Source organism: Dermochelys coriacea, chromosome 1 (genome assembly GCF_009764565.3).
Source record: "Dermochelys coriacea isolate rDerCor1 chromosome 1, rDerCor1.pri.v4, whole genome shotgun sequence".
Classification (NCBI taxonomy): Eukaryota; Metazoa; Chordata; order Testudines; family Dermochelyidae; genus Dermochelys; species Dermochelys coriacea.
In genome coordinates this window covers 77,968,027-77,993,548 of record NC_050068.2, presented here as the reverse complement: position 1 = coordinate 77,993,548, position 25,522 = coordinate 77,968,027, and the positions used below count along the sequence as shown (strand labels likewise).

At 42.9% G+C, this 25,522-nt stretch overlaps 1 protein-coding gene across 3 annotated transcripts in view; it reads right to left on the bottom strand.

Annotated features, from left to right (window-relative positions):
* The window catches only part of PIBF1 (progesterone immunomodulatory binding factor 1), a 174,014-nt gene that overhangs the window by 122,511 nt on the left and 25,981 nt on the right, over positions 1-25,522 (bottom strand). For all 3 annotated transcript variants that reach the window (XM_043504587.1, XM_043504588.1, XM_038400874.2), the window contains exons 8-9: positions 16,675-16,856; positions 3,772-3,897 (exon numbers count right to left, since the gene is read on the bottom strand). In XM_043504587.1, the coding sequence (XP_043360522.1) occupies positions 3,772-3,897; positions 16,675-16,856 (308 nt within the window). The remainder of the gene's footprint in view (positions 1-3,771; positions 3,898-16,674; positions 16,857-25,522) is intronic.

Sequence of the window (25,522 nt, the reverse complement as noted above, 5' to 3'; positions counted from 1 at the left end):
AAGCAAACGGGGAAGAGAACCCCGGCGAACAAGGGGGTTAAAAAACGACACTACACTATACTAAGAACTATTAACTATTTACAGGTAAAAATTAAGAGTCCATTAGGGGATCGTTCGAGAACGAGAGAAAAAAGAGAACGCTTCAATGACCGTGACTGGCGGTAAGAAGGAACTGGAGAGGCAGCAGGTTGGCAGGGCCCTATATGCAGCACCATGAAGGCATGACTCTGGGGGTGCCTGAGCTGACCCAACAGCTACTGCTAGGGGAAAAACCTTCCGGCAACTTTGCATGCAGCGCACAGACACCTACTTGGAATCAACATGAGCAAGCACTCAAAGAAGCATGTTCCTGTTTATCAGGAGAAGAGATGAACAAAGTCCCAATATGATCCTCAAAGGACATTCCATCAGTATTTTCCTTGACGGATGACCACTCCATTTCCTCTGAAGGAGTCATCTCTTAGTTGTCATGCATGTGCCACTCTTCTTGAGGAGGAAATGGTGTCAGAAGTGCCAGTCATCTCTGCACCGATTAAAACATGGGTGGCTCTGGAGGGCAGCAGTACCTGACATGAGGCCAGTCCTGGGAAAGCTCTCAGTGCTGGTGGAGGTGCCTCTGGTACCATAAGGTGCAACGGTGTCAATGTTATCAACAGAGCCAAAACTGGTGACGTGTTTGTTTGGCAGCACTGGGAAAAGCCTTCACTGACTTCTGAACATAGGACATAATAGTTGATGGTGTTCCGACACAAGGTTTTTCCAGGCAGATGGAGATTTTGGCAAAGAAAGCCCACTAAGTTCCCTGCAGCAAACCACAAGACTTGCGTTGTTTGAGGAGCATGGGATCCCCTCAAAACCAACATGTTCTGGATCAGTATCAGTGTCAAATACTTCTGCACAGAGTCAAGCTGCAGAGTCATAGCCAAAACCACAGATGGCGGTCCCCGAATCATGAGGGACTACATGGTCTGAGATATGCACACCAGTTAGGTGTCAAAATCATTTGTCACCAGAGTCGTATATCGAGGAGCGGTGCATGCCAAGGGCTTCACTGACAGGGTAAGGAGTTCAAGAGGTGACGTCACTGGAGTAGGAGAACAAATCCTCAGCTTTCTTCTCCTTGGTCTCCTCTTGTAAAGCAGGTTTCATAGTAGCAGCCGTGTTAGTCTGTATTCGCAAAAAGAAAAGGAGTACTTGTGGCACCTTAGAGACTAACAAATTTATTAGAGCATAAGCTTTCGTGAGCCTGATGAAGTGAGCTGTAGCTCACGAAAGCTTATGCTCTAATAAATTTGTTAGTCTCTAAGGTGCCACAAGTACTCCTTTTCTTCTTGTAAAGCAGAATGCTTTCTTTTTTCCTTCCTCTTCCCTGGAAAAAGTTCACAAGGAGATCAGAAAACAGAGTCAACTCTAACAGCACAAGGGCAATTTTCGGTGCTGACAATAATGCTAATCTAGACTGCAGTGGCAGAGCCCTCTATTTTGGTGGAGCCTGTGGTGCTGAATGGCAGAACAATCCCACTAGATGTTTGTCTCAGGCTAATTGACTTCAGGCTGGTTTCAAGGCTGAGGTGGCAGTGTTAATTCCTTAGGTCTCTTTAAAAAAGTTGTCAGCACAGAGGCAGACCTCAAAACTCTGGAAGGTGCATTAGGACAATCTGGGTGAAGGCTTAAGGAAGCCAAGTGCCCCTGCAGTCTTAACTGTTTGTCCTTTGTTGTCCAAGGTGTGAAGAAATTGTCCACTGGCCTAAGTGAGCTTCTCCCAGTCACACAACACAAGCCTCTGCCAGTGTGTCTGTCTCAGTAGCTGAACAGGTCACACACCTTTTGAACCCTCTGTGGTGTTCGGGACCCAATACAGCCTTGGCAATAACCCAAGGCAAGTGGCCTCAACTACTTTAACTGTACTAGAACTATAGTAACATTAAGAAAAGAACAGGCTAACTAGCTAGTGGACACAAGAAAAAAGTTCCAATTAGCTCTCTGTGATAACGATGAAGGAACAGAGGTGGTTGTGAGAGAGTACTCCTTTGTGCAAACTGGACTGATGTTGTCATCCTAGTGTGACAGTACTTCTGCATCTTCCTCCTCTCCCACCGGCAAACGTGGGCTTTTTTAATAGAATTCCACAGTTCAATGCTAAAGGCTGTAGATTTCCCATAAGCAGGAATGCACAGTAACCATCAAAGAAGGATTTTTATAGCAAAACAACATTTTTTTCCCTAATCTTGTTTTGGAAAACAAACAAACAAAAATTCAATCCGAAGATCAGACCAAATGGTTCAAGTGTGGCAATGTTATAAATAACTGAAAATGGTCCTAATAATGTAAAGTGTCTATTTTAACTGCAAGTGTTACCACCTGCAATGCTTAGAACAACTTCTTCTAACTGAGTTTGTATTAAGTTAGAAAGTGAGATGGTTGTATCTAAACAGTCTGTGTGCACACACATGGTTAAAACAGCCCAAACCATTGCCTAGGCTGGCACGACTGTCTTACAGCAACTGATTTAGTACACTGTTTCTGCAATGTAAATGGTACCCTCCTAAAGAACCAATTCTAGGGTGAGGCCTCTAAGAGACTACCAATTAATAGGTAGTGGACCAGTAATGGCAGTTGATGTTTATTTAAAATAAAAATATAACATACATAAAAAAATTTGATTATATATTTGTTTACACTGAGAAAGACAACAACAGTGTGATATATGTAAAAATATGGTGGTCACTCTGTTGTAATTATGTCAGTGTCAGAAACTGATTACAAAGAATTTGTACTTGCAATGGACAGAATCTTAGCTTGTACCTGCAAATACACTTACCAGTCCTCCTGATCTTCGATTATAGTCACATAAGACTGGATAGGTTTGTGCAATAATTACTATTACTATGACCTCTTACTATTGGCTGATCACTTTGACAGAGAGAAACAGTACAAAATTCTACCGTCATAGGTCCCAACCTTTAAATGCCTAAAGACTTAGATAGGTGCTTAACATTATGCATATGAGGCGTTCCACTGAATTCATATGGGACTACCAACATGCAAGGTGTGTCAAGCAGGTAGGTCAGCCTTTGCAAGATTGGTATCATAGTATGTTCTGCTGAAAACATAACAGTATAATGAATTGGAGATCTATACTTTTTTTAGATCGTAAGTTTTAAACCATATCAAACTTGCTTTCTTTTTTTAAAAAGTAAAAAATAATAAAAAAAAAACCCTCATGACTCATTTCCCACCTTCCTCTTTCCTCTCAATACAGTCCCCTCCCTACTCTCAGATTCCAAGGCTTGTCTCCAGAACAGCTGCAAAGCATCATATATAGGAGTCTACCTGACACGTATGTACTTTATACATATTAATTTCACTATGATATAAATGAGCAGCACAAAACACAAACCACTAATGCTAAAGTGGAAGATAACTTTTGCTGACAATTAATTATTTTCAATACTAAGAATTGTCAGCAGTTTTTTAAGAAAAAGCAAAAAAATAAAACGGCACTTTTATTGTAAAGATGTAATTTCATATGAAAAAACTTTCTTGTGACATCTAAGTTTATTTAATAATGGCTTAACATTAAGTCTAATTTTCTGCACTGCGACCACCCCTCCCCACCATAAAACTGACAACATGATTCACAAATAATAGGAACACAAACACAAATATGACATATGACATATTTGTATACTTTGTTTACACTGAGAAAGTAATGTATACCTTAATTAAGCTATGCCTGAAGGATTTTTTTTTTAAATAATGTTTACCTACCTGTTTTCACGTTCATACATCTCCTTTGAGGTGCTTCGAAGCTGTTCAATTTCTTGATTTGTTTTCAATCTAATTTGTTCCAATTCATCACGCAATTTGTTTTCATATTCTGTTTTATAATGGTCTCTGAAAATTAAACAAATCAGCATAATTTACAGGAATTTAATAGAAAAATAGTTACACCTTCTGGATCACATTATTATTTGCTTTGCCATAAATCTTCAAGGACCTCTCACTCTGCATGAGTACAGCTGTGGGTTTCTTTCTTCAAAATGTGTGATCTATGCAGCTTACCTAATAATAGCATCCGGTCTTTTCTTGACAGAAGTACTGGCCTCAGTTATTAGAGACTCACTTAAAACTAATTGTTAGTAACATGTGTGCTTTAGTAGCTCATTGATTAAAAAAAGTCAGGAATTATCTAACTGGGATCTGCTGTAATAATTGGGCCTACAGATTTACCCCACTTTGGAGCCTAACTGTGAAAAGGTGGATAAAAATGTATAAAATGTCACAAGAAACCGTTACTAACCGGTCCCGTAACTGTTGTTCTTTGAGATGCGTTGCACATATCCATTCCACTTCAGGTGTATGCATGCTAAGTGTACTGTTGTTGGAGGTTTTTCCCTCAACGGTACCCATTGGGGTAGTGCATGTGCCCTCTACTGCCTTGCACAGCTGCATAATAGTATAAAGGGCAAAGCCACCCCTGCCTTCCTCAGTTTCTTCTTACTGGATACATTTTGATAGCGACAGAAGAAGGAGGGGGGTTACAGAATGGACATGTGCAACACATCTCAAACAACAACAGTTACTGAACAGGTTCATAACCATTTCCTCTTCTTCAAGTGGCTGCACATGTCCATTCCACTCAGGTGACTCACAAGCAGTTTGATCTGGAGGTGGATAAAGGCTGAGGGACCACACATCCAAATATGGTATTAGCTCTAGATTGCTGAGAAATGGCATCAGACACGAAGCTATGGACTGAAGACCAAGTTGCCACTTTGCAAATGTCCAGAAAAGGCACTTGAGACAGAAAGGCCATAGAGGCTGCCTGAGATGTGGTTGAATGTGCAAGCACTCTATTTGTCAGCATCACACCCACCAAATCATAGCATAAACAAATACAAGATAAGATCCAGCAAGATCTTTTGAGAAAAGCCTTAAAGGCCCTTTATTCTGTCTGCAATTGCCAGAAAAAGCTGAGAGAAAGACCTAAACAGTTAGTTGTGTCCAGGTAAAAAGCTCGAGCCATTCTAATGTTCAATGTCTGTAGTGTCTCCTCGTCCCTATGATTATGAGGCTTAGAAAAGAAAGTTGATAAATATAGCCTGATTAATGTGAAAATAAGACACCACCTTGGTAAGGTACTTCGGGTGAGGGCTTAGGTAAACCTTGACCTTGTAGAATACCATATATAGTGGTCGTGAAACTAGAGCTCGTACCTCATCCACACTTCTGTCCGAGGTGACTGCAACTAAAAGGCTACCTTCATGGAAAGATGGAGTAACAAACAGGCAGCCAGTAGCTCAGATGGACGACCTGTTAGCTTTGCTAAAACCAGGTTTAAGTCCCAATGGGGAATAGGATCCTCTACTTGGAGATATAACTGATCTAAACCTTTAGAAATCTGATCATCACAGGACTGGAGAAAAGGGAACAGTTTTCAACTGGCAGGTGGAAAGCTGAGTTAGCTGCCAGGTGGATCTTGACAGAACTAATAGCAAGGCCCTGTTGCTTTAGATATAACAGATAATCCAACACATAGGGGATTGGACCCTAGCCCAGGAAAACGTCTTTCTGCTGGGACCAGATGTAGAACCTCTGACATTTCACCAGGAAAGTATACCCGATAAAAGGTTTTCTACTAATAAAAAATCATCTCTTGAACCCCATTTGAACAAATTTCCTCCTGAGAAGTTAGCCACGGAATATTCAGGCTGTCAGGGGGAGGGCCCGTAGTTTGGGGTAGAGAAGATGACCGTGATTCTGAGAGATCAGGTCTGGTTCCAACGATAGTGTCTACAGAGCTCAGTTCGAGAGGTTCAGCAGAGTGGAAAACTAATGCTGTCAAGGCCAGATTGGAGCTATGAGTATGACTCGAGCATGGTCCTTCCTCTCTTGGAAGGAGTGGAACTGGAGATAAATGCATACAGGAACTTGTCTGCCCAAGGCAACAGGAAAAACTCTGGGCTATGATCTGCCCAAGAGCAAACCAGTCTATTTGGGGAATCCCCCATTGTTGGAAAATTAATCTGGCCACCATCTGGGCGGAGACAACACTTGTGACTGGAGAAAGATCCATTTGATGGGTCTGCCAGTTTGTTCCTAACACTTGGAAGGTGAGAGGCTTTGAAACGGATTGAGTTGGCAATGCAAAACTCCCAGAGCCTCATCGCCTTGTGGCAGAGCACTCGACCAGGCCCCTCCTTGCCTGTTCACATAGAACATGGTCGCTATATTATCTGAAAATATGAGTAGATTTCATCCCTTGATCTGAGGCTGGAAGACTTGACAAACTCATTGGATGGTCCACAATTCCTCGATGATTGTATGCAGAATTAAATCCTGGGAGGACCATAAGACTTGTGTTTTGCAGGACTCCAGGAGAGCGCTCCAATCAAGGGCAGAAGTGTCCATAACTAGGGTAAAAGTTGGCTGAGGAGAAGCAAATGAAGCCCTGCACACATATGTTTAAAGCACTTGTCCACAAGTGTAGAGAAGCTAAGATATGTGTGGGGGCATGCAAACCACCATATCTATAGGATGATGAATCAGCAAGTAAACTGAAGCTGTCCAAACACACAGCTTCCTGAGACAGAGCTTGGCATGTTCAATTATATAAGTGCAAGAGGCCATATGCCTCAGAAGATTGAGGCAATTTTGTACTGTCATGGTAGGATGGGCCTTCAGGTCTAAAAAGCTTTTTCCAGATGTTGCTGGTATCATAAATGGGAATTGAAGACCTTGACTTCTACAGAGTCCAGACTGTTCATATAAACTCTATCTTTTGTACATGAGACAGGATTGACTTTTCTGCATCAATGAGCAACCCTAGTGCATCAAAGGTGGACTGCACGACAGTCATGCTGGACAGCACCTGAGCCTCAGACCAGCCAAACATCAAGGTAGGGAAACCTCTGAATTCCTGATTTTCTGAGGACAGCTGCCACCATTGCCATTATGTGTTGTGAATACACGTGGGGTTGTTGACAGGCCAAATGATAGGACTCCAGACTGTAGGGGCATTGATTGACCACAAACCTGAGGAATTTCTTGGGGCTTGGATGTATTGCCATAGGAAAATACCCATTCTTTAAGTTGAGGGTAGCATACTAGTCGTCGGGATGCAGGGATGGAATAATGGAAGCCAGAGTAACCATATGAAGCTATTTTCTTTAGGTTTCTGTTGAGATCTTACAGGTCCAGGATAGGTCTGAGACCTCCCTTTGTTTTTGGAATTAGGAAGTATTAAGAATAAAACCCCTTCCCCTCTGTGAAAATGAGGAACTTTCTCTATGGCTCCCAACTGTAGCAGAGATCACATCTCCGAGGGGAGAGCCTCGTCATGAGAACAATATCTGAAGAGGGACAGAGAAGGGGGGATAGAAATAAATTGAAGGGTATATTGCAATTCCACAATGCTTCAGACTCTAGTCTGCTGTGATGCAGGACCAAGCATTTAGGCAGTTGGCAAAGAGAAGGGTAGGAGAGGTTGGCATTCTGGAGACTGGTATGTTGTCCTTGACAAACACCTCAAAATGTTTGCTTAGAACTCCCAGGCTGCCTGGACAAACTAGGATCTATTGCAGAAGAAAGAGGGAGGGGCCATCTTCTAGAATCTCTGCCGCCTTATTTCCCCTGGCTAGGTACTGGTGCCAAGACATGAAAACAGGATAGTGGTGGGGCTGTTGCTGTCAAAACTGCTTTCTCTTTAGGGCAGCTGTATAAATGCCCAAAGATCTGAGTGTCAGCCTAGAGTCTCTCAGACTATGCAACTTGTCATCCATCTTTTCAAAGAGTGATGGCCCCTCAAAAGGGAGGTCCTGTATGGTCTGTTGGACCTCTTGAGGGACACGCAATGCCTGGAGTCACGAACACCTGTGCGTGGTAATGACTGACACCAGGGCTCTAGCTGTAGAGTTGGCAACATTCAAACCCACCTGAGGGGAGGTCCTGGCTACTAATTCATCCTTTTTTACTAGTGCGAGAAATTCCTGCCTTGCATTATCTGGCAGTCAGTCTTTAAAATTTAATATGCTGTTCCAGAGACTGAAGTCATAATGCCCCAACAATGCCTGCTCATTAGCAATCTTAAACTGCAGACCTAGAATCGAACAAAGCTTTCTGTCAAAGAGATAAAGATTCTTTTAATCTTTCCCTTTCAGTGTAGATGCCTGCTCAGCCTGACACTCCCTCATTTTCAACTGAAACCACCAGGAGACCCAGGAGAGGGGTGACTGTAAAAATGTTCAAACCCCAGTGAGGGGACGTATCTTAATTCAGCCTTTTTCGCTATGGGAAGAAGAAAGATGGGTTTTACCATAGCACTTTACTGACCTTCAGGATCACTTAATTAATTCGAAACACCACTCAAACAGGTCCTATAGATGCTAAGATATCAACCAGTCTGCGAGACCTCTCTTGAACATCCTCCATCTGATACCCAGCGTAGAAGCCACCTTCTTTAAAAGGTCTTGATGAGCTCTGTAATCATCAGGGGAAGGAGAGGAACCCTCCAGTACTCATCAGGAGATGACAAGGAACAACACAAAACCAGCTGCAGCGGTATGAGTCTAGAGCCCTACTCCTATTCAGCCACGGTCCCTGCTTGATGGCCAAGATGGAGCCTCTGGAGAGTACCAAAGGTGGCAGGAGGTGGAAGGGGAAGGTGAGGAAAGTGCCTCAGCTGCAACCGATGTGTGCAAACCTTTAAGTCCAAACACTAATCAACCTCCTGTGACCAAGCGGGGCTGTTCCTGTCAGTAAGGAGGACTGAGGTGTGAAGCTCGGCCAAGTCAGTATCACTGAAATCATGGCCTGCTTCCCTCTGGATAATGCTGCATTGGGGAAGTGGGGGTGGGGAGGGGCCACATTGGTATCCAGAGGCACTCATGGTACCGCATCCTGGGACAAAGCTGATGGTAAGGTAACAACAGCAGCTATCAGTACTGGGCAAAAAGACTCTGGAGAAAACAAAGACTTGCTGAACAGATCACATGCTGCCACATAAACCTCCAGGGTTGGTGGCATCAGGATAGCGTCCTGATGCAATCAACTAGATGTAGCCACTTCAGTCTGGTCTCAACAGTGCCGATGCTGGCACAAGAGTTAATGGCCCTGCATGAGAGGAGGAGTGCCCTGGAGAAAGCCTTGGCCTCTAATAATCTCTAGCTTCATCTGCAGGCTTCTTGGACTTTGGTGCATGGGGTTCCCAACCTCCTGGATTCTGAGTCCCTAGACCTCACTTTCCAATGCCTCTTCCTTGGTACGGGGGAGGGCAATCGGCCTTGAGGCTCAGCCATACCTGGTGAAGCACTTTTCACTGATGCAGAAGCACTCAGTACCCGCTCTGAGCAGGCAGGTTCCGCAGATGGGCTGCCTCTATCAGCAGAAACTAAGCCTGGTTGCCCTGCAATCTTGATTGCGGGCTTAAAGTCCTGGCAATTTTGGCACCAATCCTGAATGTGAATCTCCCCGAGGCACTTCAGGCAAATGGAGTGTGGGTCACTCATAGACTCACAGACATTAAAGTCAGAAGGGACCATTATGATCATCTAGTCTGACCTCCTACACAATGCAGACCACAGAATCTTACCCACCCACTCCTGCAATAAACCTCTCACCTATGTCTGAGCTATTGAAGTCCTCAAATCATGGTTTAAAGCCTTCAAGGTGCAGAGAATCCTCCAGCAAGTGACCCGTGCCCCATGCTACAGAGGAAGGCAAAAAAACCCTAGGGCCTCTTCCAATCTGCCCTGGAGGAAAATTCCTTCCCGACCCCAAATATGGCCATCATCTAAACCCTGAGCATGTGGGCAAGATTCACCAGCCAGATACCCAGGAAAGAATTCTCTGTAGTAACTCAGATCCCACCCTACCTAACATCCCATCACAGGCCATTGGGCCTATTTACCATGAATAGTTAAAGATCAATTACTACTGACATCGGCTTTTTGCAGGAGTGACTGGGTTGGAAACCCAGCGACCAAGTATGTCCCAGTACCAATACAAGGACACAGCAATGGGAAACCAAAGTGTTCAGAACACTTTTAAAAGAAAACCTACTTCTCTAACTTTTAAAACTACTAAAGCTGTTAAAAGAGTACCAACTATATGAAGACCATAACTAGGGAAAACTTGCAATAGCAAGATGATGGCTCCAACAACCATCACAGGCCATAAAGAAGGAACTGGCAGCTCTGCCCTTTATATTACCAGACAGTAGTGCGAGGCAGCAGATTGCACGTGAGCTGCCCTGCTGAGTACTGCTAAGGGGAAAATCTCTGACAACAATACACAGAGTGCACACACACCTGAGGCGGAATGGACATGTGCAATCGCTTGAAGAATAACCTGTAAAAATAAATGCCGATGGGAAAAAGTGTAAAAGGGAGACAGACTGAACTAGTCCAAATAGAAAAACTTATTGATATATCTCAAAGCCTGCATTAAGATCATGCCTGGTAAACAAGAGAAGTGTGGGACCAGAAATTAAATTAAACAGAATTGGTGTGCTGGAAATTAGGCCTAACTGGTGAAAAAATAAGGACAGGATGGGCTATGTCACCCATCATTCCCTTTTGTGGTCCTTTATCAAAAAGAGACTTGGGGAAGGGGGAAATATGGAAGGATGGAAGTGAGCACAACAGCTGCTGACTGAAAGAAGGGGAAGGAGCCAGCTTCACCATCATGGTTGCCACCTCCATCGTCTCCTGGCACCCTATCTAATCCTTGTGCCTTTGTTTTCCTCATCTTGAATGGTGTCCTGACTAGATTCAGCCTGAGAGAGGGACCAGCTGACAACAATACATTTCAGGTGGTGCTTGGAATTTAGACATAACCGGTAAGATTTTTGTCCCTGTCCCCTCTCCCCTGTGTCCTTTTCCTTTCCCACTTTATTTTTTCTTTTTCCTATCCCTCTCCTTTTTCCTTCCATCTAATAAGAGTCTAGTTTATCCTGCCAAGACTGTATGTTTCACAACAATGCTGTAAGCTTCTGACTAGAAAGGCTGCTAAATGAAATGCCTTAAACAGCCCAATGCTGGTACAAGTTTGCCAGGTCTCAGAGTGGCTGATAAAACCATGTGCTGTGTTTGTGTTGTTCCAAAAGTGAGATTGCAAGTAAGAGTCAACACCTGAGACAGAAGCGGCATTATTTTTTTGTCTGTTCTTTTCTCTCTGCCTTTGTGTGTACTTGCCTTTCTTGGATTCTTGGAAATGGGATCGGACTTTAACCACAGCAGCAGTGACAGCTCCAGCCCATCTCAACTGACTTCTCTTTTCCCCAAAAGGACAGTTATTACCAGTTTTAATACCATCTAAAAAAGACCATCAAACAAGGAGTTTTTCCTTCTTAAAACTTTTTTTCACTAAAGAGAAGGGGAACACTGAGATATGGCTAACATGAAAACATTACTTAATACTTGACATTTCAAATGCTTTAACTGTTTTTCTTTTTTCCCTGTAACCATAACCCTTTTATTAAAAAGATTTTTAATGGATGTTTGACAAAGAACAAAGAAAGCTGAGGTCTCTGTATACAAATCCCTGACCTTTTTAAAAACCATTTAATGTTGCACAGGTTCAGGGTCATGTTTGACTCTTTAGGTCTATATATTCCAACAAAATTAATAGAGTCAGGAGGTGACTCCTTCCTGCTATAGTCTAAAGCCTATGAGGAAAAGGAATACTACTCTTCCAGTGGTGGAGCAGACTTGGCAGGAGTCTCAGGGCATGATCTGAATAGATCCCTTGCTGGCACCAAATATGTACCCGATACAGAGGATATGGTGGTGGTTGGTGCTACTGGGTGTATCTACAGAACATAAAATCAGTGACTCAGGGAGGGTGGATACCATTAGGTCTCCCAGTACAGTAAGTCTCAAAACCACGAGCAACAGTCGGCACTGGAATAGTTGGCGCTGATGGTGTTTGTACCGATAGAGTAGATACTGGTACAAAGAGCCCCAACACTGGGCTGAAACCTGAAGGCAGCATGATGCTACTTTTTAGTAGGTACCAAAGTATGAAGACAGGGGTCTTTTCGGGTGCCAGGCTTTGTGCTAGCATAAGCTGAAGTAAAGTGAAGCAACCTCTGCCCATTCTTCTTACTAGGTTCCTCAGACTGTGACTTCTGCTTGTGCTCCTTAGAAGAGGAGCACAAGCAGCTGATGATGTGGACTTCAGAGCATGAACAGCTGAGGAATGATTTGGAAAAGCAGGAGACTGGGAATCAGCCACAAAGCCAATGCTCACTGGGGCACTTCTGGTGGAAGACTGAACAGATCTGGATGTATCTTGTTTATCCTAATCAGAACCAAGACTCAGGGATTTCTCCAAAATAAAAAAAGTTCCAGGTAAGCCTCTCTTGCCTTGTGTCCATTAAGAAAATAAATGAAAAACTGAACATTTCTCCAGGATATATCTCTCACCAAAGCAAAATAAACAACTACAATGATTATCATCAAGGAGCACAGTAGCCTCAATATTTAAATCCTGGAGATTTTTGCTCAGCCATAAGGTACCAAACCTGGTACCAGGTAATCAAAAAAACCCAACCAACCAACCAACCAAACACCTGGAGAAAAAAATTACCCTAGGGGAAACCCAGTAAACCTACACTAACTATGAAAAATTCAATAAAGAATAACTATACACAATAACCTTTGTTTTAGGTACGCAAGTGTGTAAGAGCTAGAGATGCTACTTGCAGTTTCATATCATAGATACAGATGTTAGAAAGGAACTGAAGGATGGCTAGCCGCAGTCAGCCCTTTATGCCCTCAGAAGAGGGGCACATGGGTGCTCTGTGCGCAAGTGCAGCCCCAACAAACACTGCTGGCAAAAAGATTCTGAGCTCGAGTGCACCAAGAGCGGAATACATACGGGTAAACACTTGAACTGTAGATGCTGAGTGCTTTTGAAAATCACTGTCTTTAGAATCTAGGTGCCAGGATATTCAATATGTGTGTGGTTGCGACCCTGATTAAAAAAACATGTTTGGGCAGGTGATGTCCACAGTACAGCATGATGTATATGGAGATTATCCAGTCAATCTAAGGAGGATTTTTCATTTGAACTTCTAATATACCAGTGCAGATTTAAAAGCGATAAGCATTCAAAACAACCTACCACTATGGGTATGACTGTCTGAGCAGCTTATTTCTAGTGGCTACCCTCAGAGCTAGGTCACCCAAACATCATATCTGAAACATAGATGTTAATTAATCCACAAATTACATCTCTATACTATGTCCTCTTTTGCTTACTTCTGAAATTTAGGTGAGATATTCACTCTGCATAAGTTGTGTCTGATATGTTTTTTTTTTAGTTTTTACAACAGTCTTCAGGACTTTCAGAAATATTTAGGATATAAACAACAAAACCTATCATTTACATAACACTTCTCATTCATAGATCTCAAAGTACTCCGACAAAGAAGTACATTTCAGTGGGAAAATCTTAGGTTGCAGAGCGTTAATTACCTAATTAAAACAAAAAAATAGGAGGGGCTATGTTGGCTGATTGTTTTGCACGTATATTTATAATGCACAGTTCCATTAGTATACAAAAATAGGGTTACTGTTACTGAACAGAGACTAAATCTGCCAAAATACTCTAAATATTAAGGTCTATGTGACGTTGCACTCTATATGATTGTATGAAAATATGCTAATGAGTGTGAATATAATGTAACTGGAATATGCTTCCTACAAAAGGACTCTTGTAACGTATTACAAGGCTTATAATCTACAGAGTGTGGTCATCCTATTTGTATAAATGTATCACTCTTGTATCTGAAACTTGAAATATGAAATATAATTCTGAGGGCCTATCGTAATTATGCAAAGTGTGGGCCACTAATGGTGGTTTGGAATCTTAATGGCTCCCATTAACCAGGACAATTGACTGTAGAGGGCTCTATTTACTTGCAAGTCTTCCTGTATACCTGTGTGCTGGCAAGTGCATAATGAAGTCTTACAGTGACGTGATCATATCAGCTGCACAGGAATCCATCTTTAACCTGGGGCTTTTCCATTTAGAGGGAGGGGTGGGAACCCAGACAGAGACAAAGGATTCCCGCCTTGTGCAAAATATATCTAAGGGGGTGGAACAGAACAAAGGGGGCTGCAGTCATGAGAAATTCCCTACCTATCACCTCACCTGGAACAAGGGCTGTACGAGGAGAAAGAATTGTGCCCAGACTAGGAAGGCGTCCAGTCTGTGATAGAAACTTATTGAAACATCTCTGAGGGTGAGATTTTATCTGTGTTCAGTTTTCTTACTGTATTAGGCTTAGACTTGCGTGTTTTATTTTATTTTGCTTGGTAATTCACTTTGTTCTGTCTGTTATTACTTGGAACAACTTAAATCCTACTTTTTGTATTTAATAAAATCACTTTTTACTTATTAATTAACCCAGACTATGTATTAATACCTGGGCGGGGGGCAAACAGCTGTGCATCTCTCTCTATCAGTGCTATAGAGGGCAAACAATTTGAGTTTACCCTGTATACGCTTTATACAGGGTAAAACGGATTTATTGGGTTTTGGACCCCATTGGGAGCTGGGCAACTGAGTGTTGGAGACAGGAACACTTCTTAAGTGGTTTTCAGTTTAGCCTGCAGCTTTTGAGGGACGGAGTTCAAGTTTGTGTTTGTAGCAGGCAAGCGTGTCTGGCACAACCAGGCAGGGTTCTGAAATCCCAAGCTGCCAGGGAAAATGGGCTCAGAGGTGGTCTCAGCACATCAGTTGGCAGTCCCAAGGGGGTTTCTGTGATCCAACCCATCACAGTCTGTACTCTATTTTCCAAAGCTGAAGGCAGCAGAACTCTTGATTCTGTAAGGGAGGAGGAGGATAGATGATGCATAGAAGATGGCATTCTCTGAAGTTCTGCAAGGTTGGAAGTCTTAAGTTTTGATGTAAGGAAGGAGTAGAGTCACTCTCCTCCCTAGGTAGTGGATATATGCACATAAATTGCTGCAGCCTAAATCAGTAGCAGCTCAAGATCCAGGCCTGTCTCCATTTCTGTGATGGGGATTTTGTAGAGATGCTCGTAGCCTATCATTTGTATGGATTTTACAGGAGTCACGCTACTAGTTAAAAGAGGGAACAGGAGCATAGATTCCCATCCCCTTGATCTGTAGGTTTAGGAGGGCCACGTTCACCCTCAAAGCTGTCCCACCTACAGGGAGCATTTCAAGGTAAGTGCAACCTTTCTGGAGTGCCCACCTCCCTGTCCCAGCTTCTTTCTGAGGTGTCAAAGGGTATAATTTGGCCCTAAATTAATTTTATATATATTTTCAAAACTGTTTCTGCTTCACAGCCACTTATTTAAGTCATATTGCTACTATGAAAGAACGGTCTGTTCCTTTGTTTATATTCTTTTAGTTTTGTGCCTATAAAAGCAAATAGGCATTACTGCTTACAAGCAAGCATAGAGAATGAAAGAACTGAGTCTTTCTCAGAAAGAACTGCACAAAGTCTACCAGTTCACCTCATCTCAGCTCTAAAATTTGCTCATTTTAAGCAACTTGTATTAAGAAAAATTGCCTAACTCTTACTCTTTTTGGTTTTGTGCTCTTAAAACAAAAAAGGTTAGTTTTTAAATCCAAATTTTAGAAGTAGTAGGACAAGTTACACTTTGTAATACAAATATTTTTAAAACTAAAATTAAGGTACCTGTTACATACCCAGAAACAGAGGACAAATACATACTTATAAATTTGGAATACCATGTACTCAATACTCAAAGTACATTCACCAGCAAAAAACAACACACTTGTCTAATCTTTTTTATTATTAACATTTGATAGACATGCCTAATCTATTAAAAGTCCGATCAGAGATTTCTCTCAATTTCCCATTCATCACTAGAAATTGTGTCATGGATATTGTCATGATGCTTGCTCTGTCATATGGTAACACCATGTTAAATAGAGAGATCTATATTACTTTGTGGTACCTCTAAACCAGGGGTTCCCAAACTTGGTTTGCGGCTTGTTCAGGCTAAGCCCCTGGCGGGCCATGAGACACTTTGTTTACCTGAGCATCCACAGGTACGGCAGCTTGCAGCTCCCAGTGGCCGTGGTTCACTGTTCCCAGCGAATGGGAGCTGCGGGAAGCAGCACGGGACGGGCCACCACTTCCCGCAGCTCCCACTGGCAGGGAACGGTGAACAGTAGCCACTGGGAGCTGCGAGCGGCCGTACCTGCAGACGCTCAGGTAAACAAAGGTCTGGCAGCCTGCTAAGGGCTTACCTTGGACAAGCCGCGAACCAAGTTTGGGAACCCCTGCTCTAGTTTAACCCCCAGGCAAGATGCAGTCATTTGGGCAGGGTGATACCAATTTACATGCTCTATTTATTTTTGCATTAACTGGCATTTTCAGAATAATCCTCTGTACATAGATAAGAGAATAGATTCTATAAAGAAACCCACAAGGAAGGGTTTCCTCTACAGGTTTGTCTTAATCTTAATTTGTTAATGCATTTTTTCTAATGTATTACAATGGAAAATGAAGATACTAAATTAAATTCTGATTTCAGCACACAGATCTTGACAAATTCCTCTGAAACTGACCATATACATTATAATGGAATTCATTTAATAAATTATTTCAGAGAAAAATTAATTTCATTTGTCTGCTTTATAAAGACAGAAGAATATCAGAACTTGCCTGGATGTGACATATTTTTCATACATTTCCTCTCTAGTTTTTTTGGCATCCTCCAACTGAATCTGAAGTCTTTCAAGGCGATCTTCTTCATGGGCACAGCGAACACTGAGCTCCATGTTCTGACGATTAAGATAATCCTTATCCTTTTGCAGTAAATTAACAGACTGCTGTAAAGTTGCAACCTATAAAGAAAAATAAGATGGACATAAGACATTCTGTCTTGAATTTCAAGTTATTTTTTTAGATTTAATCATGTATACACACATTTCCATTATAAAAAGTAAACATTACTTTTTCCCTTTTAAACTAAAATTTAAAACACTCATTTCACATTTAAGCTTAATATGGACTTTCAAACTTGAAATGCAGCTCTACTTTAAGAAGGGACTCTAAAAATGGAACTGGTGTTTCACATTTATGGTGGCTTAATTTCCTGCTCAGATTTGCTTTAATTTGTAACTAGCTACCAACCCTGGAAGCTCAACCTGAGATCTGAAAAATCAAACTGAATCCTTTTACTTCATTGCATCATAAACAGTTAGATTCTTCAGGCCAAATTGTGCCCTCATTCCATCTATGCCACCACAATGCCTTTAATGAGATTGAACAAATTTAAGTGAAATTCAGTAAAACAATTTTATTTGGATGATGCACAAAAGGAATTCAGGTCTTTGTGCAGTACAAACAGGAATAAAAAGTAGAAAAAAGTTACTGTAATCACTAAGCAGATACATTTCTGAACATCACAAAGAATAGGTTCTTCTCAGTAAGAAGCAATTGTCATATAGTAATTTTTTAGAGTTGAATTCCATTTTAAATAGGTGAACCCTTTCCACTGACCCTAGGCCAGGGGCGGGCAAACTTTTTGCCCTGAGGGCTGTATCGGGTTTCTGAAATTGTATGGAGGGCCGGTTAGGGGAGGCTGTGTCTCCCGAGCAGCCAGGCATGGCCCACACCCCAACCCCATCTGACCCCCCCCCACTTCTCACCCCTTGACGGCGCCCCCGAGACTCCTGCCCCATCCAATCCCCCCCCCCACCGCTCTCGGTCCCCTGACCGCCCCCACATCCAACCCCTCCTCTCCTTTCTGACTGCCCCCCCCGGACCCCTGCCCCCATTCAACCCCCGTTCCCCACCCTCTGACTGCACTGACCCCTATCCACGCCCGTGCCCACCCCCCAAGCTCCCCTGCCCCCTTACTGCGCTGCCTGGAGCATCGGTGGCTGGCAGCACGGCTTCACCAGGACAGGCAGCCGCGCCACGCAGAGCACCGGGTCAAGCCGGGCTCTGCAGCCCTGTTGCCCAGAGCATTGCGCCGCACAGCAGCGTGGCTGCGGGGCCGGGGGGACAGCCTCCCGGGCCAGGAGCTCAGGGGACGGGTAGGACGGTCTTGTTTCTTCTAAGGTGCCTATTTTTTTAAGCTCTCATTTAAAAGTTTCGCCATCTTACCACAAAGTATGTGTAAGCAAGTTAGACTAAGTTCTTCTCATCAGAAAGCATCTCCTATTATATATTGGTAAAAAAACCTAGCACAATGGGGCCTTCATCCATGTTGACGCTTCTAAGTGAAAACACAGCAATGAAAACCACATGCCCAATTTGGTGAGCAAAACAAGAAGTTTTTGGCCTTTATTATTTCACAAATTAATATTTGGGATGGAAATATGAAGATAAGAATCACAGAATCATTTAATAGAATCATGGAATATTAGGGTTGGAAGAGACTTCAGGAGATTATCTAGTCCAATCCCCTGCTCAAAGCAGGACCAACACCAACTAAATCATCCCAGCCAGAGCTTTGTAAAGCCGGGCCTTAAAAACCTCCAAGGATGGAGATTCCACCACCTTCCTAGGTAACCCATTCCAGTGCTTCACCACTCTCCTAGTGAAAAAATGTTTCCTAATATCCAACCTAGACGTCTCCCACTGCAACTTGAGACCATATCTTTTTGTTCTGTCATCCACCAGCACTGAGAACAGCCTAGCACCATCTTCCTTGAAACCCCCCTTCAGGTAGTTGAAGGCTGCTATCAAATCCCCCATCACTCTTCTCTTCTGCAGACTAAATAACCCCAGTTCCCTCAGCCTCTCCTTGTAAGTCATGTGCCACAGCCCCCTAATCATTTTCGTAGCCCACCGCTGGACTCTGTCCAATTTGTCCACATCCCTTCTGTAGTGGGGGGGACCAAAACTGGATGCAATACTACAGGTGTCGCCTCACCAGTGCCGAATAGAGGGGAATAATCACTTCCCTCGATCTGCTGGCAATGCTCCTACTAATACAGCCCAATATGCAGTTGGCCTTCTTGGTAACAAGGGCACACTGCTGACTCATATCCCACTTCTTGTCCACTGTAATCCGCAGGTCCTTTTCTGAAGAGTGATTACTCATCCTACAGTAACTCATTCTTCAAAATGTGCTTTCCCCATGGATTCCACTTTTGATGTACATGCACCCTACACATGCAGGATCAGATTCTTTTAGCCAGCAGAGTCTTTTGGGGACCACACCTGCTCCCTAAGTGCCCTCACACACTACCTGCCCCATGTTTGGGCATAAAGTGCAAAGCTGACCCAACCATTCCTCCATCAATACAGAATCCCAGAGGAGAACAACTTCAAAGTCGCCAGGAAGGAGATCAGGTTGTGGAATGTGTGTGGAAAACGCATCTTTAAGAATCACAGTTCCTGTAGGAAGAAAAGGAGTACTTGTGGCACCTTAGAGACTAACAAATTTATTTGCATACTCCTTTTCTTTTTGCGTATACAGACTAACACGGCTGCTACTCTGAGTTCCTGTAGGGTTCATAAACATTATTCCTTCAAGTAACTGTCTACCCAGATTCTACCCTGGGTGACTAACACACAGTTGTCTATTTTTGCTTGACGGTCAGAAACAGGAGTCCTACTTAAACAATGACTGCAAGACATCACAAATAAAATAGGCATCCTGGAAACCTCTATTAAAGAACAGTGTCATGTAAATATGTGGATCAAGCTTCACATAGCGGGTCTACAAATTTTCTGGTACAGGGACATTCTTCAAACAGGCATCAGAGGCAGCCTGCGTACTAATGGAATAAACTCTAATGTGATGAGGTGGCTCTAACCTGCCAAACTCATAACATGTCCTCATATAGGTGGAGATCCAATTTGATAACCTCTTTGAGGATATAGGTTGCACATTAACTCTATCAGTAAAGGCCACAAAAAGTCTGGATGTGTTCCTGAATGATTTTAAGTAAAAAGACTGTGCCCTTATAATATCAAGTGTGTGAAGTGTGGCTTGCAATGAGGCTTGAGAAAGAAAACAGTGAGGTGACCGGATTGGTTAGTAAGAAACACTGGAAAAACTTTGGGCAGGAACTTGGGATAAGGCCTAAGCGTGACTCCGTTCTCCTGAAACATGGTACAAGGGCCAGAATCTCTTCTACACTTCAAGATGATGTAATAGCAGTCTTAATAGATAAGAAGGAAAGAGATAAGATAGATAAGGCTGCTAACAGCTCAAAGGGGGAAGCCGTCAATCCTGGTAATCCTAATACTGAGGTCCTATGAGTGGGCTCCCACACCAGAAGAAAAAGACCCTTCAGAAATCTTGCCACTGTAGGGTTCAAAACTTCAGTATAGACCTGGGTAAGATGGGAATATACAGATATTGCTGCTAGTTGGACCCTTATGAAGTCAATGGAAAACCCAGATTGTTTCTGGGTTAGCAAACGGTTCAACATTGCTGAAATGGGTGAATTGAAGGGAGAAAGCTGATGCCTAAATAACCAGACAGAAAGCCTCTTCCACGTAATGCTGAAAATAAGTCTATTTGAAGGTTTCTTGCTTTGTTCACCTTCTTTCAGTGGACATCATGTAGCCAGTACCCAGGCTGTCAGAAGTAAGGAAGCTGGATCCAAGTGTAGGATCCTACCATTGTTCTGTGAGAATACATCAGGCAGAAGAGGTAAGGTGATTGGGGGGAAGTGGCTGTGTGGATCAAATATCAGAACTGCCTGGCCCATGCTGGGACTATCATAATGATTAGTTCTGTGTCTTGCCTTATTTTCTTCAGTACCCTTAATATCATGAGAATTGTTGGAAAGGCATACATCAGTTCCAATGTTCACAGGCTGAAAACGGCATCTGACAGGAAGGATAAAAATATGCAGCCTGGATTAATTTGGGGGTGCAAACTGCACTTACCACAAACAGATCCTTTACTCAGCAGCTACATCAACATATCTTTAATAGATGAAATTGGTAAATCATATCCATAAGGACAAAAATACTATTAAAAACCCAAATCATTGAAAAAATGTATGCAGTTCCACAAAAGACACATACATACATACAACATAAAAGTCCCTAAAGTTGTCATACTCACAAACTTCCAGAGACCATTGAAAACACAGATAGAAGATAGCCAGTGGGGTATACAAAAAGTGGGATGTGACTCTTCAGCTTACTTGTCTTGTCAAGCCCAACATGCCAACTAGGGTTGGGTAAACAACTTCTTTATATTCCCTTTTCCCATTCCTCCCACACATGTCCAGGACCATATTTAATGAGATTTCAGCTCTCCTATCTGTGTGTGGTATTCCAGAGAACCTTGTTTGGTATTCCAGCTAACCATTATTAAACTTCCAAGGCTGGCATAAGTCATTAGCATTCACCCCTTTCCCAATGCTTTAGATACATCAATGCACTTAGCTCCATGGATACATGTACCCCCAAGCCTCCCTAGAACTGCTATTTTAACTTTTTACTTCTTTGAGATTTAGTTGTTTGTCACAAGCTGCATCTTACTAAATCTCATGACCTTGGGTCAAGTCCTCATCCTAAATGTTATGTTGCTAGGCCTCACTTAGGTCTCAGCCTCTTGCTAAGTCTACCTGAATAATATTCCTTATTTCATATGCTTCCCTACTTGTGTTTCAGCTATATTAATCTCACTTATAATTAATAAAGCAACTTAGCCAGCAGAAAATGAATTAAGCTTGCCTCATAACCTCCGTAGGGTTGGCTCATCTGTCAGCAAATGGTCATTATAAAAAATTAGATTTATTGATTTTTTCAATTTAAATTTATTATTTTTTATTTTTAAAATAAATCTTAAATTACATTTGACATTGAGGTCTACACTTATAATAATCTATTAAAATAATTTAAATTAAATACAAAAAATGTTAAGCAGTACATTTGCTGCCAAATTTTAAAGAAAGTCAAAGTCACTGAACTGGTGGAAGTTACTGGCTAAATAACTGGAACCTGAGATTACTGAAGTGCTAAACCAGCTTTTGACAACAGGAGTCTCTTTTGCAGCTGCAGAGACAATATTTTCTTCCTTACAGTTTATTCAGTGAGATCTGCTCAATGACTAGTTCATTCAAATGTTAAGAAATCAACTGGGAATTGAAAAAGCAGGAAAGCTTATTTTCGTCTACCAAGTCTCTAAACAAAAACTAAGTGCAAGATCTTCTAGTTCTAAAATCTTGAAGGACATGGTAATCAAAAATAATGAGTTGAGTTCACTGACTACAGATCAGTGTTCACCAACCGGTAGATCGTGATCGACTGGTCAATCACAGAGCCTCTGCCAGTCGATCACAGCCTCCGGCCACTAAAAGTCCGACAGTGCAGCGGGGCTAAGGTAGGCTCCCTGCCTGCCCTGGCCTTGCTCCCAGAAGCAGCTGGCATGTCCCTGCCTTGGAGGGGGGGAGAAGAAGAGGGTCTCCATGCGCTTCTTCTGCCTGTAGGCACCACCCCCGCAGCTCCCATTGGCTGGAAACGTGGAATTGCGGCCAACAGGAGCTGTGGGGGTAGTGCATAGAGCCATGTGCCCCCCCTCGGGGCTACAGGAACGTGCCGGCAGCTTCCGGGAGCGGTGCGGGGCCGGGACAGGCAGGGAGCCTGCCTTAGTCCTGCTGCGCCTCTGCCTGAGGTAAGCGCCGCCTGGCGGGAGCCTGCACCCCTGCCTCAACCCTGAGCCCCCTCCTGCCCCCAAACTTCCCCCCAGAGCCCGCATCCCAACCCCCTGCCCATCCTGGAGCCCCCTCCTGCACCCAAACTCCCTCCCAGACCTTGCATCCCCTCCTGCACTCCAACCCCTTGCCCCAGGCTCAGCCTGGAACCCCCTTCCACACTCCGAATCCCTCAGTCCCAGCCCAGAGCCCGCATCCCCTCCCACAACCAACCCCCCTGCCCCAGCCCAGTGAAAATGGGTGAGGGAGAGGAAGCGAGCGATGAGGCGGGGGGAATAGAGTGAACGGGGTGGGGCATTGGGGAAGGAGCAGGGCTTCGGGGAAGGGGCAGGGTAGACCCTGGGTTGCACTTAAATTCAAAAAGTGATTTGTGCTTAAAAAGGTTGGAGACCACTCTTATAGATAATATTTCTTTGTTTAATAAATTAGTTTTAAATGCAAAACGTGTATTGATAAACTTTTTTCCTATGTAATCAGCACATAAAGGTAGTTTTATTTACTAACAACGTTTAAAACGCTGTTTTTGAGCATTTTAAAATCAAATTTCACCCAAATATAGCTTGACACAAACTGTAACCAAAAATTAAGTATCTACCAAAAAGTTAAGCTATATAATTGCTTAAATAAATATATATAGATATAGTGTATCCTCCTGGTTAGCAAAAGGAATCTCCAAATTTAATGTAAAGGCTATACTGTATTTAATTTAACATATGTTGATTTTCAGAGTTACCAACCAATGAGAAATCAACCTTTCTTTAGGAAAATAATGAAAAAGTACAAATGCACAACATGACTGAAATTAATATTTAAAACAAAGGGTCCTGGCTTGCTGCTCTAAAACAAGATTAAAATGGGATTGATTTAAATCAATCCACTCTGGCATCTGATAGGGAACCTGGGCTTGAATCCTCTCTGGAATATAAAGTCTGATGCTTTTTCTGGTCTTTGACAAGCATATCTATTCCAAGGCATCCCCACTTGCAAAAGATGTCTGTAGGACTGAGCCTTTGACAGACCATTTGTGGTTGTTGGAGAACTGCCTACTGAATTGATCTGCCTAGGTGTTCTAAAGATGAGGAAGGTACAGAGCCACCAGTACCATTTAGTTCAGAAAGTACCAATTCCACAGTGGTATGGCTTCTTGACTAAGGGGGATGGTCTTCCTTCTCCTTGCACATTGACATAATGCACAGGAGTGTTGTCGTCTGTCAGCACTTGTACTGTGGATCCCTGAATAAGAGGCAAGCTCACTCTTATGCCAGACAGATGGCTCTGAGCTCTTAAACCTTTATATGGAGACAAAGTTCCTGAGGGGCGCGCAGTCCCACAATTTGAACACGTTTGTCATAGGATGTGGCTGTTCTTAGTGCCCCTTTCTATTCAAGAGTGGCCCCACTGACGCTCCTTGCTTCAGTTTCCTTCCCCGAGATGGATCACCTTGGCTTTCCACGTACAGATTAGTTCTGTACATATAGCTTGGTCCTCCAGCCAAGTCACAAACAACCTAATTCTTTCTGGCGGTAACAAGAGAACAATTAAAAGTCCCAGAGAACAAAGATTCTTCCATCCTTCAGAGGCTTCTCTTCACCCCTCCCTCTGGATCCTGTTTCTCAGCCACCTTTTGAGATACCTTTGAGTCTTTCTCCTGATCTGGTATAGCCCACTCAACCCCAGGTTGATTCCCCTGGAGTACCTGGCCTCCTGCAGACCCTAGTTCAGAGCCTCCCAAAAGAGCTTGTTTGCTTCCTGTGTCTCTAAATCTCAGCTAATTAATTATGGCACAGGTGGGGCTGACCCCATCTCCTTTAAAGGCTCCAGTCACCCTGTGACAGTGATTTCTTATTTGTATTACCATAACATCTAGAAAGCCCTGGTCATGGACCAAGACTCCACTGTGACAGGCACTGTACAAACACAGAACAGAAAGATGGTCCCTGTCCCAGAGAGATTAAATCTAAGTTTAAGACAAGAAACAAGAGATGGATACAGACAGATGTAAGAGTCCAAGGAAACAAAGAGACAATATTGGTCAGCATGATTGACAGAGGTTTAAGTATACAAGCAGCCTAATTGTTGTCTAGTTTTTTGTAGACATACCAGCAAAGGACAAAGTTTTGAAGAGGGTTTTGAAGGAGAACAACCAAAAGGCCTTGCAAGTGTTTAAAGAGAAATCCTTTCAAGCACAGAGATGCAACCTGGGAGAAAGCACAAAAGTGCTTGTTTGAAAATACAAAAAGTGGGTAAGAGTCAACCTCTTGATACCAATGAGAGATTATAGGTAAAGTGGGGAAAGGCCATGAAGGGCCTTGAAAATGAAAATAAGTATTTTATTTTTGGTGTGATATAGAATGAAAAGCGAGATGCAAAGAGAGGGGTGAGATGGTTAGAACAATGGGCTAGGAAAAATTATCTTTCGATAAGGACACAGGGAAATTCTTGAGATATAACATCTTGCACAAGCGACTCACCATAGATGCACACAGAGTGTTGATACTGTTCGATCAGACTGCACCCAAGGACATAACAGGGGTGCAGCGATTCTGGAGATTAGCCAATTTCTACAGGAGATTTACAGGATTCTACCTGGTTGCACCCCTAATGGTGCTCCTTCAAAAGGGGGCCCAATTTGCCTGATCCATAGAGGCTCAGTTGGCTTTCATCAACTGAAGAAGGCATTCACCTCAGCACTTATCCTGATTCTCTCAGATCCCCACTAAACCATTTATGACAGATACCAATGCCTCAAATTTTGCGATAGGTGCAGTACTATCTCAACATGCGGGTCCCCATAACCAGCTATACTCCTGTGACTTTTATTCTCAGAAGCTAACCCTGGCAGGAAAATATTACAATATCTAGAACAAGGAACTACT